General features: G+C 38.2%; 2 protein-coding genes across 3 annotated transcripts; both read left to right on the forward strand.

The window, feature by feature from the left end:
• The first annotated feature begins 3,254 nt into the window (after positions 1–3,254).
• Positions 3,255–6,854, forward strand: LOC105050851 (probable inactive purple acid phosphatase 28). Of its 2 annotated transcripts, none has more exons than XM_010931036.3 (4): positions 3,255–3,537; positions 3,635–3,782; positions 4,265–4,656; positions 6,095–6,854. In XM_010931036.3, exons 1-4 carry the CDS (start codon positions 3,346–3,348, stop codon positions 6,533–6,535), a joined length of 1,173 nt encoding a protein of 390 aa, XP_010929338.2. In that variant the 5' UTR covers positions 3,255–3,345; the 3' UTR covers positions 6,536–6,854. The 2 variants fall into 2 exon arrangements, with proteins under 2 accessions (XP_010929338.2, XP_010929339.2); XM_010931037.3 differs by having other exon boundaries at positions 3,257–3,537; positions 6,098–6,854.
• A 1,216-nt stretch (positions 6,855–8,070) lies between these two features.
• On the forward strand, positions 8,071–13,600 carry LOC105050850 (GATA transcription factor 20). Its single transcript, XM_010931035.4, has 7 exons — positions 8,071–8,755; positions 8,891–8,977; positions 9,072–9,184; positions 9,849–9,977; positions 10,871–10,976; positions 12,793–12,864; positions 13,292–13,600. The coding sequence occupies exons 1-7, from the start codon at positions 8,360–8,362 to the stop codon at positions 13,367–13,369; spliced, it is 981 nt and encodes a 326-aa protein (XP_010929337.2). The 5' UTR covers positions 8,071–8,359; the 3' UTR covers positions 13,370–13,600.
• The last annotated feature ends 339 nt before the right edge of the window (positions 13,601–13,939 follow it).

Raw genomic sequence — 13,939 nt, forward strand, 5'->3', positions numbered from 1 at the left:
CATCATTTGGTTGCATTGATAACTAGCCAATCCGAGCTTTTCATTGAGATGATGAAGCACCAGGGGACCAGCCAGTGATCAAATTGTAGGAGCTGTCGTGTTGGACTTTTTTTTTTTAGGCAAGGTAGGTGGCTGGGCTTAACCAAGAGTTTTTTTTTTTTTTAATTTATAATGAAAAAGAAGGGAGGATCCAAAAATAGAGAAGAGGAAAAAATAGAAAAAGATTCTCTACTTCCATCCAAGATAGAAGATAAAATACAAAATCAAAAATATAAAACCCCCTCTATACAAATATTAAACATCATTTAAATTTTGAAAATTAGATTTCAAAATTTTGGTAATAATCTACCATGTTGTTTATCATGATAGAGCATAACCGATTATATAAGAAATTGGTTGCTTTATTTCATAAGATTTCTCATCTATCAGAGAAGATAACGACATATCTTGGCATTGCCATAATTATTCACAATATACATACTATTATCTACCAATAGTGATTGCACTGATGGGGAAAAGAGGTACAAGAGGAGAAGCCGGATTTTGTAGATTTTGATCAATGCTAAAGAGATTGCATCCATAGAGGAGAGAAATGGAGTAGAGGAAGAGGCATCAATGATGAGAATTTGGGGTTGCATCCAAGAGAGAGGCACAGAGAAGTGAGGGGTTAGATTCAAAAATTGCATCAGTCAAAAAGAGAGAAAGGAGGGACAGGTAGAAGGGAGAGAGATATAGAGAAAATGAAAAAAAAAAGAGAAGAAAGAGGGGATCAAGCCAAAACTATAGGATCTGATTGGTGGTAGTTTTGATAGATGAAAAGAGAGCAAAAAAAGAAAAAGAGACCGACCATTGACTAGAGGTGGCTAGATTTGGCTGGTGATGGCTAGATCTAAGCCTAAAGAAAGGGAGAGAATAAATGAGAGCACATTTAGAAAGAAACCGGAAGGAGTGAGATAAAGAAAGAAAGCAAAGGAGGTACTCACTAATCGGCCAAATTTGATCATCATCCCACTATTCTTGGTAGCTAGCCTATGAATCAAGGCATGGGGAAAGAGAAATAGAAAAGAAGGGAGGAAAGAAAAAAATGAGAAGAAAAGAATGAGATAAAAAAAGGATGAGAGAAAAGAGAAAAAATTAGGGGTTAGAGGATGGCCAATGACCACTTGATCTGGTTGGCCATTATAAGTGGATGACCGTAGATAAACTAAGTTCTAGAGAGAAAAAATGCAATATGGGAGTGGGAAAGGAAGAAGAGAATTATCAAACAGTTATTATTCTATTGAATAATGATCTCAATCGCAATTCAAAGACATAACTATTGTCATAACTATTTCAATAGATTGTCATAATAGGACTATGCTAGGAAATCTTGGGTAAGTTTGTAAATATGTTGGGTTGATATGTGACCTGATTCAACCAATCTGACCTATTTAAATCCAATCCAATCTATTTTAAAGGACCTATGAGGCTAAATAGGGTTCTAAAATAAAATTTGTTTCATTTTCCAAATCAGATTTGGTTTTACTGAATTCTGACTTAGGACTGAGCAAATAACCAAAATCCAAAAAAACCTATCCAATTCGACCCAATAAACATCGATTTTAGTCGGTTGAAAGATATACATCGGGTTAAAATTGATAAAACATCATTATTTACAGTCGAGTTCGGTTTCTATACTTTTAACCGTATGAAACCAAACCTAAATAATGTAGTATTTTACAAACTTTCTTTCATTTTGGAACGACATCATTTAGATTTTAATATTTCATTCTAAAAAATACTCTATCATTTATTTAGATTCATAAAAATATTAATATTGAATTATTGATAGAAGCATATCAATTTGAGATAATTCTAAAATGAAAGCTTTCAAATGTAGTTACTTTCAAATGAGTAAATCTTTTTTTTTTTAATTTTATTTTTTATAGATTAAAAAATAAACTTAAAATTTATAACTTATAAAGTTTAGATCTTTTTTGTATTAAATTGATAAAAAAAGTAAATACGCTTACGTGGGCCAATATTGGATTTAAAATCAATATTAGATCAATATTAAAGCTCAAATCGATACAATCTATCCGAATCTGCTACAAACCGTTCACTTCAGTTTCAAACGGTTTATAAATGATAAACGGTCGGCAGCGGATTAAATTTTCTTCAATTCGATTGAATTCGATCGAATAAATTTTTTTTTCAATCAGACTGAATTTGACCCATACTCAGCCCTATTTTGACTTGACCCTATCAATCCAGTTAATTTTTGGGTTGATTAGGATCTTCTGCTCAATGATCCTACCGAAGCCAAATCTAGTATACAGGTCCCAAATGTCACCAAAAGGGACCTCTTGGGTTAATGTTTCATTTTGCCTATGATATATTTTAAGATGTTGAGTTATATTGTTTTACTCTTTAATATCTATTGATAAAGGAACTAAGGAATTTAGAGAGGTAATTTTGGAATGTGATGCAGTAGTTTATTTGGAGGGGATCCTGGATGATCTGGAAAAATAAAAGCCCACCACCGGCTTAAGCATTTTTCCATTTCCTAAATTTTTGATAGAAGTCACCAGCAACCCTATGCAACATGGAAAGATATCATATATCATTCTATACATATACCGTATACCTTCATAAGTTTGTATCTTCTATCGAAGAATAGGAGGTCCAATGCTTGATCATGGTTTGGTATAACGCCTGCAAGGACAATAAGTTATAGGACAATTGCAATGAGACAAATCATATCCTATTAATGTGGCTGTGTATGTTCTTCAATTCTATAATGATGTAAGATAAGGGCGACGACAGTCTGGTATCTAATTTCAAATGCAATACAATATGATTTTTGACTTAGGCCGAATTTGAATTTTTTGTGTTCGGATTGGATTATACATAAATTCAGTCCGACTCGAATATCCTTGAATCAAATTTTTTTTGCTATAAATTTAATTTAATTTTTAATTAAGTTGAAGATAATTTAATATTAAAATTGATCAAAAAATTAGATCAGGTTGAAATTATTCATAATCTATCCGATCGGCAAATTTGCATCTCCAGTCTGCGTGCAACGGAATACCGGAATAGCTGCGGGGCCCCTAGTATATAGGGAACGCCCAAATAACGGGAAAACCACTGGACCGTTCCCTTGAACCGGTTCCCGTCCGGTCCGCTTTCAGACACGGAGAAGAAAAATTAAATAATAATGATGATGAAAAAAAAAAAAAAAAGTTAAAAACAAGCCATCAAATCGCTAACCGCCACGGTTTCCGTTCCGAGATGGAATAAAGCACCGGTTGGGCTAGGGGGCATCGGCCGGACTGGACTCGGGGAAGAGGAGAGCGAAGGAGGATGAGCCGCCGGCCGTCGCGTCCAGCTCTCTCCGACCTCCTCCTCCTCCTCCTCATCCTCCTTTTCTCTCTCCTCCTCTCCTTTCTATTCTGGAAGGCGATCGAGGTGGGCGCCGATTCTGCCGTGAGGGTCAAGAAGTCCGCCGAGCTCCCCCTCCGCTTCCGGTACGACGGCACCTTCAAGATACTCCAGGTGAGGGATCTCAGCTCAGCTCGAGCTTCTTCTTCTCCTTTTCGACTTCCTAGTGTGAAGGTTAGGGTTAAGGGGGTTCTTTCTTTGATGTTATTAGGTGGCGGACATGCATTTCGGCAATGGAGCGGTGACCCGGTGCCGAGATGTGTTCCCATCCGAGTCCGCCCGCTGCTCCGATCTCAATACTACCCAGTTCCTCAGGAGGATGATTGAGGCCGAGAAGCCCGATCTCGTTGCCTTCACAGGTCCTAACTCCTCCTCCTCCCTTCTATTGAACTAAAATTTCCATCTTTTGCTGCAAGATATCAGATCAAAAAATCAACTCCGAGAGAAATTTTGCTGTACGTCTTCTTTTGATTCTTTTTTCCCCTTCTTCTACTCCTTTCCTTCTATTAAAAATTCAATCTTTTACCAAAGGAAACGGAACTCTTTTTTTTTTTCCTTATCTTGTGAGCAATCTGCGAGAAATTTTCGCGTACGTATATGCTAAGAACGGAGTTTTCTTCTAGATGCTATTTTGGGCGCCCTTATTCTTTTTCTTTGCTTCTTTGTACTGAAGTTTTGATCTTTGACCCAAAGACATTTAATTCAGGTGGCATTTCTGACAGATTTTTATCTGTCCTCGATTCCTCCCACTTGATAAAGAAATTCAGCCTTTAATTAAAAGAAAACACCTGGGAGGCATTTCTTGAAATTTTTTGCTGCGTGTTCTTTGGGTCTGAACCAGGGGACAACATATTTGGGACCAGTGCAACAGATGCAGCGGAATCACTGTTTCAAGTGTTTCGACCTGCCATGGAATCCAGGATTCCCTGGGCGGCAATCTTGGGTAATCATGACCAGGAGTCCACCATGACCCGGGGAGAGCTCATGTCGTTCATCTCCCTCATGGATTATTCTATTTCCCAGCTTAACCCGCCTAGTTTCAAGATAGATGGATTTGGGAATTATGATATCAGGGTGCATGGAGCGTTCAGTTCGGAAATGGCTAATACCAGTGTGCTAAATCTCTACTTCCTTGATAGTGGAGATCGTGCAATGGTCGGTGGAGTTAGAACTTATGGATGGATAAGGGAATCTCAACTCGCCTGGCTTCGTACTGCTTCACAAAAGCTTCAGGTATTCAAAAAATCATAACAAACTTTGGCTTCTTGTCATTTCTTATATGATAATTCCTTGCTTATCTTACATAGTTGCTGAAAATGATTGTATCTTTAAGGACTTCTGTAGTAGCTAGGAATCTCATGGTACAATACTACAATGTCTGTTGTTTTCTTTGAGGACCTAGCAAGAATTAGTCATGTTATGATCTTCTTATCCATTGCTGTATTATTTGTTTCACTGGTTCAAAGCAATGAGGCATCACCAATTAGCAGGTGAGGTATTAGAGAACAATCAAATTTTGCTATTGCGTTATGCTCCTAGTTATACAATCCATCCATACATGGCTACTAACTTTTAATAAGGCCACCAACTTTTAAGTTTGAATATTTAATGATCTGGTGTTATTTTTTGGAGGCCAAAGTTTTTGCCTGATCTCATATCTCATTCATGACATGCAGCTCGTGTTTTAAGATTGAGCAAGTGTCATTGAGAGACATGATCTGCTAAAATCCATCAGTTCAGCAATCAGGACTCTGCATCTTTATATCATATTCTGGGTTTGTGCTTATATGTTGATTTGTCTTCTTTAATTATTTTTCATAAAATATTAAAAGGAGGACCCAGTTACAGTGTTTTATGCCAAATGATTACTGGTAGATTTTTTTTATTGCATTATCTGGTGAATTGAATCAATCAGAGAGTTGGAATTTCGCAAGAGCAAACAATTGATTTTGTGGCCTATATTTATAACAAAATTGAATAGAGAATTCAAAATTTCAATAATGCAATTCACAATGCTTACTCTTAATAATTGGGTTTATAATACTTGTGTTTTCTGAGTCTTACTTTATAGGCTCATTGACTTTATGTCTTCATGGTGTAGCGCCAATATTGATTATATGACATATTTGAGTCGTCCTCCTCTCTTGCTTTCCTTGTATGTAGTTTAGGCTATTTTCATATCCTTGTTCTAGAGCTTCTGGGAGTTCCTTGAATGTTTTACTTCCAACTTGCCTAATAAACATTATGATGTAGATGCAGTGTGAGAAGAGATGAATAGGGCCGACTTTTTTTCTGATTTAATGGGAAAAATAGATCAATCTATTAGTGCACATGGTAAGCATCAGGTTTTGGGTATCGCATATGCTTATGAATTTGCCTTAGGGTCTGAGTTGAGGTTAGATGGTGAAATGCTTACCAATATAAAGAGTTTCATACTAAATTGGTGATTTCTTTCAAATTGTAGATTTAGATGTGTGGGTTTTATCCGATAAAAACACTTCTTAATTTTATCTTTCTGATCACTGCACATAATAGAGCAGGACATGCATTCTATATTGATTGCAGTAGTCTTCATAAAGTAGAAGAGGTTGATGATAAGATGAAAGCTTTTACTTGCTGTAATTGTTGCTTTACAAACTTAAATGAGAAATGTTTCTGTGTCTTTGACTAGCAGGGCATCTTTCCGGCTCCAGCCTTATCATTTTTCCATATCCCAATTCCAGAGGTTCGAAATCTCTGGTATACAGGGTTTGTGGGCAAGTATCAGGAGGCAGTTGCTTGTTCTATTGTCAACTCTGGGGTCCTAAAATCCCTTGTCTCAATGGGAGATGTGAAAGCCGTATTCCTTGGTCACGATCATCTTAATGACTTTTGTGGCAACATTGATGGTATATGGTTTTGTTATGGTGGCGGTTTTGGTTACCATGGCTATGGAAGAGCTGGCTGGCCTAGGAGAGGGAGGGTAATTTCGGTCCAGCTTAGAAAAGGGAAAAAGGAATGGATGGGGGTTGAGACAATCAGGACTTGGAAGCGGCTGGATGATGGGAATCTGAGTAAGATTGATGAGCAAGTGATCTGGAGTGGTGGCGGTGGAGAAGATTTGGATCACTAACTAGATGTTCATCTATGGCCTGATGTTTTGTGTTCTTGAAGTTTGTATTCCATATGTGATAATTTTTTCAATTACAAATTTGTAACAGTTACCGGTCAAGTAGGAGAGCATGCCGACTGATCCAGCTGGTGCAGTTTTTTGTTCCCATTGAAGAGGCATGGATTTGATCCTGCCCTCACTCTGATATATTATCAGATTTCTACGTGCCCTAGTTCTTTGAAAAAGGAACTGGTGAAGAAGTTGGAGGGAAATTTCTAAAATTTTGCTATATTTCCTTTCGATGAAGTAATGGAACATCATGTACAGCATCTCTGTGTTCTATCAGTTGGTCACTGGATTGTCTAAAAGATTGGTTGCATCCTCGTATGTGGGTGATGGTCGGTTTTCTAGGAGTTACCGTCTGGTTTGATGTGTTAAGGGAAGTCCATTTGCTCTACCAAGGGTGGTAATTTCTGGGTCAGAATCTATTTTCACTTGTGCAGTAACATAAGATTTATTATGTGACTGGTTGAGATTGAAAATAATTTTAAATATGAAATGGAATTGAATAGCTTGTAATTAACACTGTGGTTTAAAACTGAAATATAAAGAAATGATTTATCAATTATTACCTCTATGATTGAGACTTTCTTAGTACTGTTGTTTCGGATAAATATAGTCATCACGTAAACAGGTATTGTCACATTTTTGAGTAATTTTCTATAAGTTAGGAACATAAATAACAGCTGTTAACAATAATTGTCATATAATCATTCTTGACTATCATAATAGAAATATGTGTGTCATAATGGGTTTATATATCTCCATGTGTGCCTCCAATCGATCATTGTTATCTATCTGATAGAGTTTTCTTTCCTTAAAAAATAGAAGAATCGAAATGCTTCAGCCCACTTGTTATGGGCACATAAAAGAAAATGCTAATCTCCTTTTTGTCTTGTCACGCTTGAACCATGAAGCACCTTTATTGGAAAAATGCTTGGGACCTGTTGCACTATTTGGACACAAAAAGTTTATGACGGTCATAACCATAGATTTGGCAATTTCACAATTAACTTAGTCTTATGTTTGGCTCCAAATTTTGCGAGTTGCACCAATCCTTTCTTATCATGCGGCAAGAGAATTGTTTATGTGCGGATGTGCATCTAATAGGTGCCCATAGCATTGCTCATAACCTACCCAAGAGCAAGATTAACATTGTGCTATGGTAGTTCCATTTTTAGTTCAAGTTTCCAAGTGTCAAGCAAACAGTAAAAATTGCATGCAAGCAACCCAAACATGGAGCGGGCCAGACTCACTGTAAACCACGTAGTAATGGTTAAGAACATGGAGGCCCATCAAGGGCACAGGAGACGAACGGGTACAGTACGGCATCTGCCGTGATCGGCGTGCACGCTTATCGTTATCGTTATGGTAGCACCAGCGGTTCGCTCGCGATCCGCATTCTACGGCCCTGATCTGTCCTCTACACTCTGCGAGACCCTGGAAGAGGACACGATGACGTCACCAATCCTATCATGTCTCGGTCCCTCCCCGTTCCCCCGGCCTCCTCCTTTCTTTCTCTCTCTCCCTCTCGCGTCTCCCACTGTCTCTACCAGGAGCCCTAAAATTGAAGGTTTCTCGATCCGAGCTTCGAAAGACCTCAGATTTAAGAGGCTATGGCGAAGCTTCCTCCGGATCTCTTTTTCCAGCGGAGCCGATCGATTCCAAAGATTTGAAGTTTCCGGTGCTTCTTGCCCAATTTTATCGATATTCTTTGTCAAGTAGTCGTTATCTTTTTTGTGGTCCAAAAAAATCTTTCCTTGATCTCGAGAGAGGGTGAGAGGAATGAGCCAAAGTCCTACCAAACCGGCCGACGTGAAGCCGTTGGCCGGAGGTCGTTACACGGCCCGCCATCCGGCTCCTGCGCACCCCGCTGTGCCCCTCCCGGGGCGGATCGACGATGCATCCGGCAGCGGCGGCGGTGGCGGTGAGGGTCAGTTGATTGTGGCCGCCGACGCCCAGGCCATCCAGCAGTACGCGGCGGATGGCGGCGCTGGGGACGGAATGGAAGAGGATCACGATGGGGTCGCAGAGGGGGAGGGGATGGAAGGTGACGTGCCCTCCGACCACGCCAATCTGGGGGATCCTCATGGGGTCGTCGCGCCACAGGTTGGGGCTAATCAGCTAACCCTCTCGTTTCAGGGGGAGGTCTATGTGTTCGACTCTGTCTCCCCCGAAAAGGTGACAAATTTCCCCTTTTGTTCACACTTCCTCTGTCTGGATAGTGACATGTTTTTTATTAAATGTATTTTTTTTGCTTTTAGCGCCAATGTTGTTTTAGAATTGTGATAGACGTGCCTGTCTTGCACTGCGTAGGTTCAAGCTGTGCTTCTGTTACTTGGAGGGCGTGAGATAAACACTGGCTTGGCATCAGGTCCATCTTCTTCAAATCCATACAACAAGGTAGTTCTCATCCCAACCGACTTTCATAAAGTAATAAAGATGGGTTTGACGAGTGTTTAAATTGGAAGTTTGCTTCTTTTTTGATATTTCACAGCGTTCAAATTTCCCCCAGCGAGTTGCTTCATTGATGAGGTTCCGGGAGAAGAGGAAAGAACGGAATTTTGACAAGAAGATACGTTACAATGTCCGCAAAGAGGTTGCTCTCAGGTAAGGGGTGAATATTTGAGATGGGTTCTTCTTTTGTGTTGCTTAAGTTGAAGATATTCATAGCTATGAAAAATTCTTTATGGCATTGATCGATATTTTCAGCTTGCCTTTTTTTTTTTTTTAATCATCTTAAAATGCGCATGTTTTTTGTACTTACCCCTTTTTTTCACTAGTGACTTATAATGTAGTATCCAACGGTGTAGGATTTGTAAATGAGAACTAAGGTAGTAACATGTGCACATGTGACTAGTTCCAAGCCTGTTGGAGAACTAGATGGGTGGTTGATGTCTGGTTGATAAGTGCTTATTAGGATAAAAGGCCAAATCACAGATTCAATCCTAAGTTTATTTTTATCTAATATTTGGTCGCTTCATGCTTTTAGGTGGAGCCCCGGGCAAAGAGACATTCTCGATACCAGTTTTAGATGTATGGCGTACAAACTGTCCTTACATGCAATATTTTGGCATAATTTTATATTTGACACCTCTCCTTGATCTTTGTTTGTGAATCTTTTTATAGCTGTCAGTAACTGATGGAACTTCAGTACATCTGTCTCATTCGGCCTTATTAGTTGCTCAATGTTGTAGACAATGCACAAGCTTTTGGCTGGACAAATATTGCCACCACTTTTTTCCTATTTTGTTTTTGACTTCTTTGTTAACAGGATGCAGCGGAACAGGGGTCAGTTCACATCATCAAAATCCAAGCCTGAGGATGCAGCTGCAGGTATTACAAGTTTGGATGTTTCGCAACGGTGGGGTTCTGTGGAAGGTCGACCAGAATCAGCTGCCACGTAAGTTGTATATCTAATTTTTGGCTATTTAAAATTTCATCGATGATAATCTAAATAAAACTGGGCTTTGCTGTCATTATGGTGCACCTTGGTGTTTTTTAAGTTTAGCATTATGATATTAGAGCAATTATTAAGTTCCATATATGGTATCTCAGCGTGAAGAAAACCAAGTTTCGGTGTGCTTGGTCAATGGCATGTGGCATTGCCAGCACATTATTATTATTATTTTGTGTCGCCTGCTATTTGTGCGATGTCTCCAAGATATTTGTCAGGGATTTTGACTTAGAAATCAAACCTCTTTTTTTTTTTTTTTTTTTTTTTTTTTTTTTTTGTGTGTGTGTGTGTGTAGGCAGGTCCTCCAGTCTGACTACAACTTAATGCCTTTAAACTTTTCTTTTAAATGAATATTGTTGGCATAATTAATTTTAACCAAGCTAAGCCAAAAGTGTAATTGCTGGTTTGCAGGAACTGACAAACTACATAAGTAAAATGTATATGATGGTTAGGAGATGGTTTAAGTGAGGAGCAAAAGAACTACCATAGGATGTTGGAAGAAGAATCTGTTTAGGTTTATGTCGATCATGTTAGTGATGCCATTTGAAAGAAAGAGTCTAACAAAGTTACTCTTTGGTGGGATGGCTGGGATTATTGGTCCTGGTCACCAAAAATCAGTAGCTGGATGTATTTTCAGAAGAGAAAGGGACCTTTCTGTGACTGGATTTGGAAACAAGGACCAATTTTTTTAAAGCTTCTTAACTCTCTTCCCTTTGGGCTATATTTGTTTGCCTACTTTCAGTATCTGTGAGCATGTCTTAAATTAAAATATAGGTTCTACTTTACATGCAACATGATATTTAATATTTGGTGTTAAATGTTGTTTTGAATCTGTTCAGATGTCATCACTGTGGCACCAGCTCAAAGGCTACTCCAATGATGCGTCGCGGACCTGATGGACCCAGGACCTTATGTAATGCCTGTGGACTTATGTGGGCAAATAAGGTGATTATGTTATATAAATGATTTTACAAAATAATTGTAGTTGACTTGATTATCTACTATATTTTTGTGAGACCTCATGCTGCATACTTGATCTCTCTCTCCTCTCTCCTCTCTCTACATACATACATACGCATGTACGTGCGTACATACATAGATGTATAGACACGCACGCACACACAGCCACACCACGCGCACGTGCAAGGCAATCTTTTACCAATAAAGGCAAAAGAATTGATGTTAAAACTTCTGATGGTATGTTGCTGCATCAACAGTGTTCTCTTTGAGAAAGTAACTTGTCCTTGATTTTAAATGCAATTTAATATCTGTTAAAAAATATGCATCCTTCTTCCAATGGGCTGTTTGTGATAGTCCAGAACATAATGCTTTGTGATGGTTAACTTGTCCTTGATTTTAAATGCAATTTAATATCTGTTAAAAAATATGCATCCTTCTTCCAATGAGCAGTTTGTGATAGTCCAGGACATAATGCTTTGTGATGGTACATGTATCTTGGCTTGTTATTTTGATTTTGGTGGGTCAAACTTAGCTATTTGTTTGTTCAATTTTCTGAACGCACCTTTAGATGATTAGTGCTCCCTGTCAAAATTTTGACTTTGCAGTTTGTCATACAATATGTAGGATCTTACTTAGGATTTGAAACATTTCTTTACATTGTTGGAGGTAATGAAGAACCAGATTTGACACTCACCAGAAAAATAGAAAAGAGAACCAGATATGGTGGTATACTCCTTGTCAGTAATTTACTAATGCTGCTCCTGAATTTAGAATTTAACATTTCCATTTCCTTCTTGGTACAAAATTGGGAATCTATTTAGTACAAACAGGTAATATTCATACCGTGTGAACTTAACATTATTGTTATTGTCAAATGTAAAATAAATGGATTATTAAAGATACAAATATTATCAGAAATTATTGTCATGTTTTGAAATTACTGAAAGACAACTGTTTTCATTATTCTTCTTTGGAAAACAACTATTAGGCCTCAGCTTATATCTTGAGCCTGAAGAACGATCCAGGCTTGGCCCTGAAGGCATTGAAGTGCGTTGTTGTGTCTACAAGTTGCCTTTGATCTGTTGACACCATATATGTTGGCTTTATAGCATGTCTGGGTATGGAAGATGCTGAGTGTATATCATTACTGGTTTACCTTTTCCATTGTTAGTGTTAGTGGATGATATGCACTTCATCAATATCCTACGAGCTCTTACATTTTGTGGGTTACAAAAGGCACCCCAGTTCATTGTGCTGAGTTGACATAATATTGAGGACATTGTTAAAATGTTCTCATTCTCAAATTTTGATGGATACCTTGATTCATAAGATTAATATAAAAATGGGATGAGGCTTATTGGTCTTCTCTTGATGCATTTTGATAGTATGTTCTATTTGTATTGGTTATTATTGGGTATTACTTTTCTAATAAAAATTATAGCTAAATTGTTACTTGCAATGTGGTGCATACTTTGAAGGGGGACTCCTGAATTCCTTAGGCTGGTGAAAGCTGACCGGCTCTTGTTTATGCTTTCTGGACATGATCCTTGTTGTAGATTTTTCATTCCCTTGTCCTTTTTATTTCTTTCCCTTGGCCTTGAATTAGATATCCTTCCAAACTGATAGCTGAATGCGAATTTCCAGCTGACTTGTTATATCAGCAGCATCTGTTCTCAAACTAGATTGAATTGTCGCATACACATGCACCAGAGTTTATGTAGTACACATGGATTGATGTTTGGGATGTTAATAAACTTCTTATGTAGATTGTTCATGTGCTGCTTTTTGGTGCATCTTCCAGGGTACGATGAGGGACCTTTCAAAAAATTCACCTGCAGCCACTCAGAATGCCTTATTGGAGACAAAGGAAGGGGTGAGTTCTTTAGTTGTCGTTGAAGAAAAAAGGTACAGCTTACGTAGCTTAGAGACAAAATCAGCCAGCTCTGGGCTGAGCATATCCAAAATTTTCATTTAACTTGGAGGGCAGAGCACAGCTTTGTTTGCAACATTTACGGCATTAGATTGATCATATTCTTGTTGTAGTATTTTCCTGTTGCATCTTGAACCGAGACCATGCATGTTTGTTTGATGCATGTGCATGAGGAGTGACATCAGTTTAGTGATAATGATACCTTGGGTGAATTGAGTGATGTTCATGGGTGAGATTTCTGAGTTATTTAATAATTTCTTCCCAAGGAAACAGGAAGAGCTTATCATGAAGTCTACCGATGATGTTCTATCTGTGTTCCTTTTCCCTTCTGTAAATCTTTTTCCTAAACTTGTCATTTATGTTTTCCCAGGATGGGAACGGTGCAGCGGTAGGCGAGCAGCAGCAGCCTCTTCCAATTACTGCTAATGGTCATGGCTCATCATCATGAGATGATCCTGTTTTGAGAGATGACTATTGATGACGGGACATACGCCTTGTTAGATTTTCCAAGATCGTCCAACATTCTACATACATGTTTGTACTATATGTCATTAGTGAATAGCTAACTTAATTTTTCTAGCTCTTGCAGATGCTTTCAATTGATGTTCCAATGTTTATGTTACCTTGGATTCTTGTACATGTTGCTTGGTGGAGGGATATCATGTTTGCGTTTGTATTAGATTCTAGACCAGCTTGTGCAGGTGCCATCGGAGAATGCTAGCCACCTGTCTCTATCATGCAAGGTTTTAAATAATGCGTTCCCAAAAAAAAAAAAAAAAGAAAGATCAGCAACGTTTCCAACTATTAGTATTAAAATACTTATAAAGTAATGCCTGTTATAATGGCATTGTAATGGAACGTAATGGGCAATAAATAAAAAACAGTGATGGTATATTTTCTGTGTTTTTATTGAATAAAATAGTATATATTTTTGGGGATCATGTAAGCATTTGTGGATGGAATTTTGAGGGAGAATTTGAAATTTGAAAAAAAATATTTTATTTGAAAGAAAGTGCCC

The sequence above is a fragment of the Elaeis guineensis genome, chromosome 8 (genome assembly GCF_000442705.2).
Source record: "Elaeis guineensis isolate ETL-2024a chromosome 8, EG11, whole genome shotgun sequence".
Lineage (NCBI taxonomy): Eukaryota > Viridiplantae > Streptophyta > Magnoliopsida > Arecales > Arecaceae > Elaeis > Elaeis guineensis.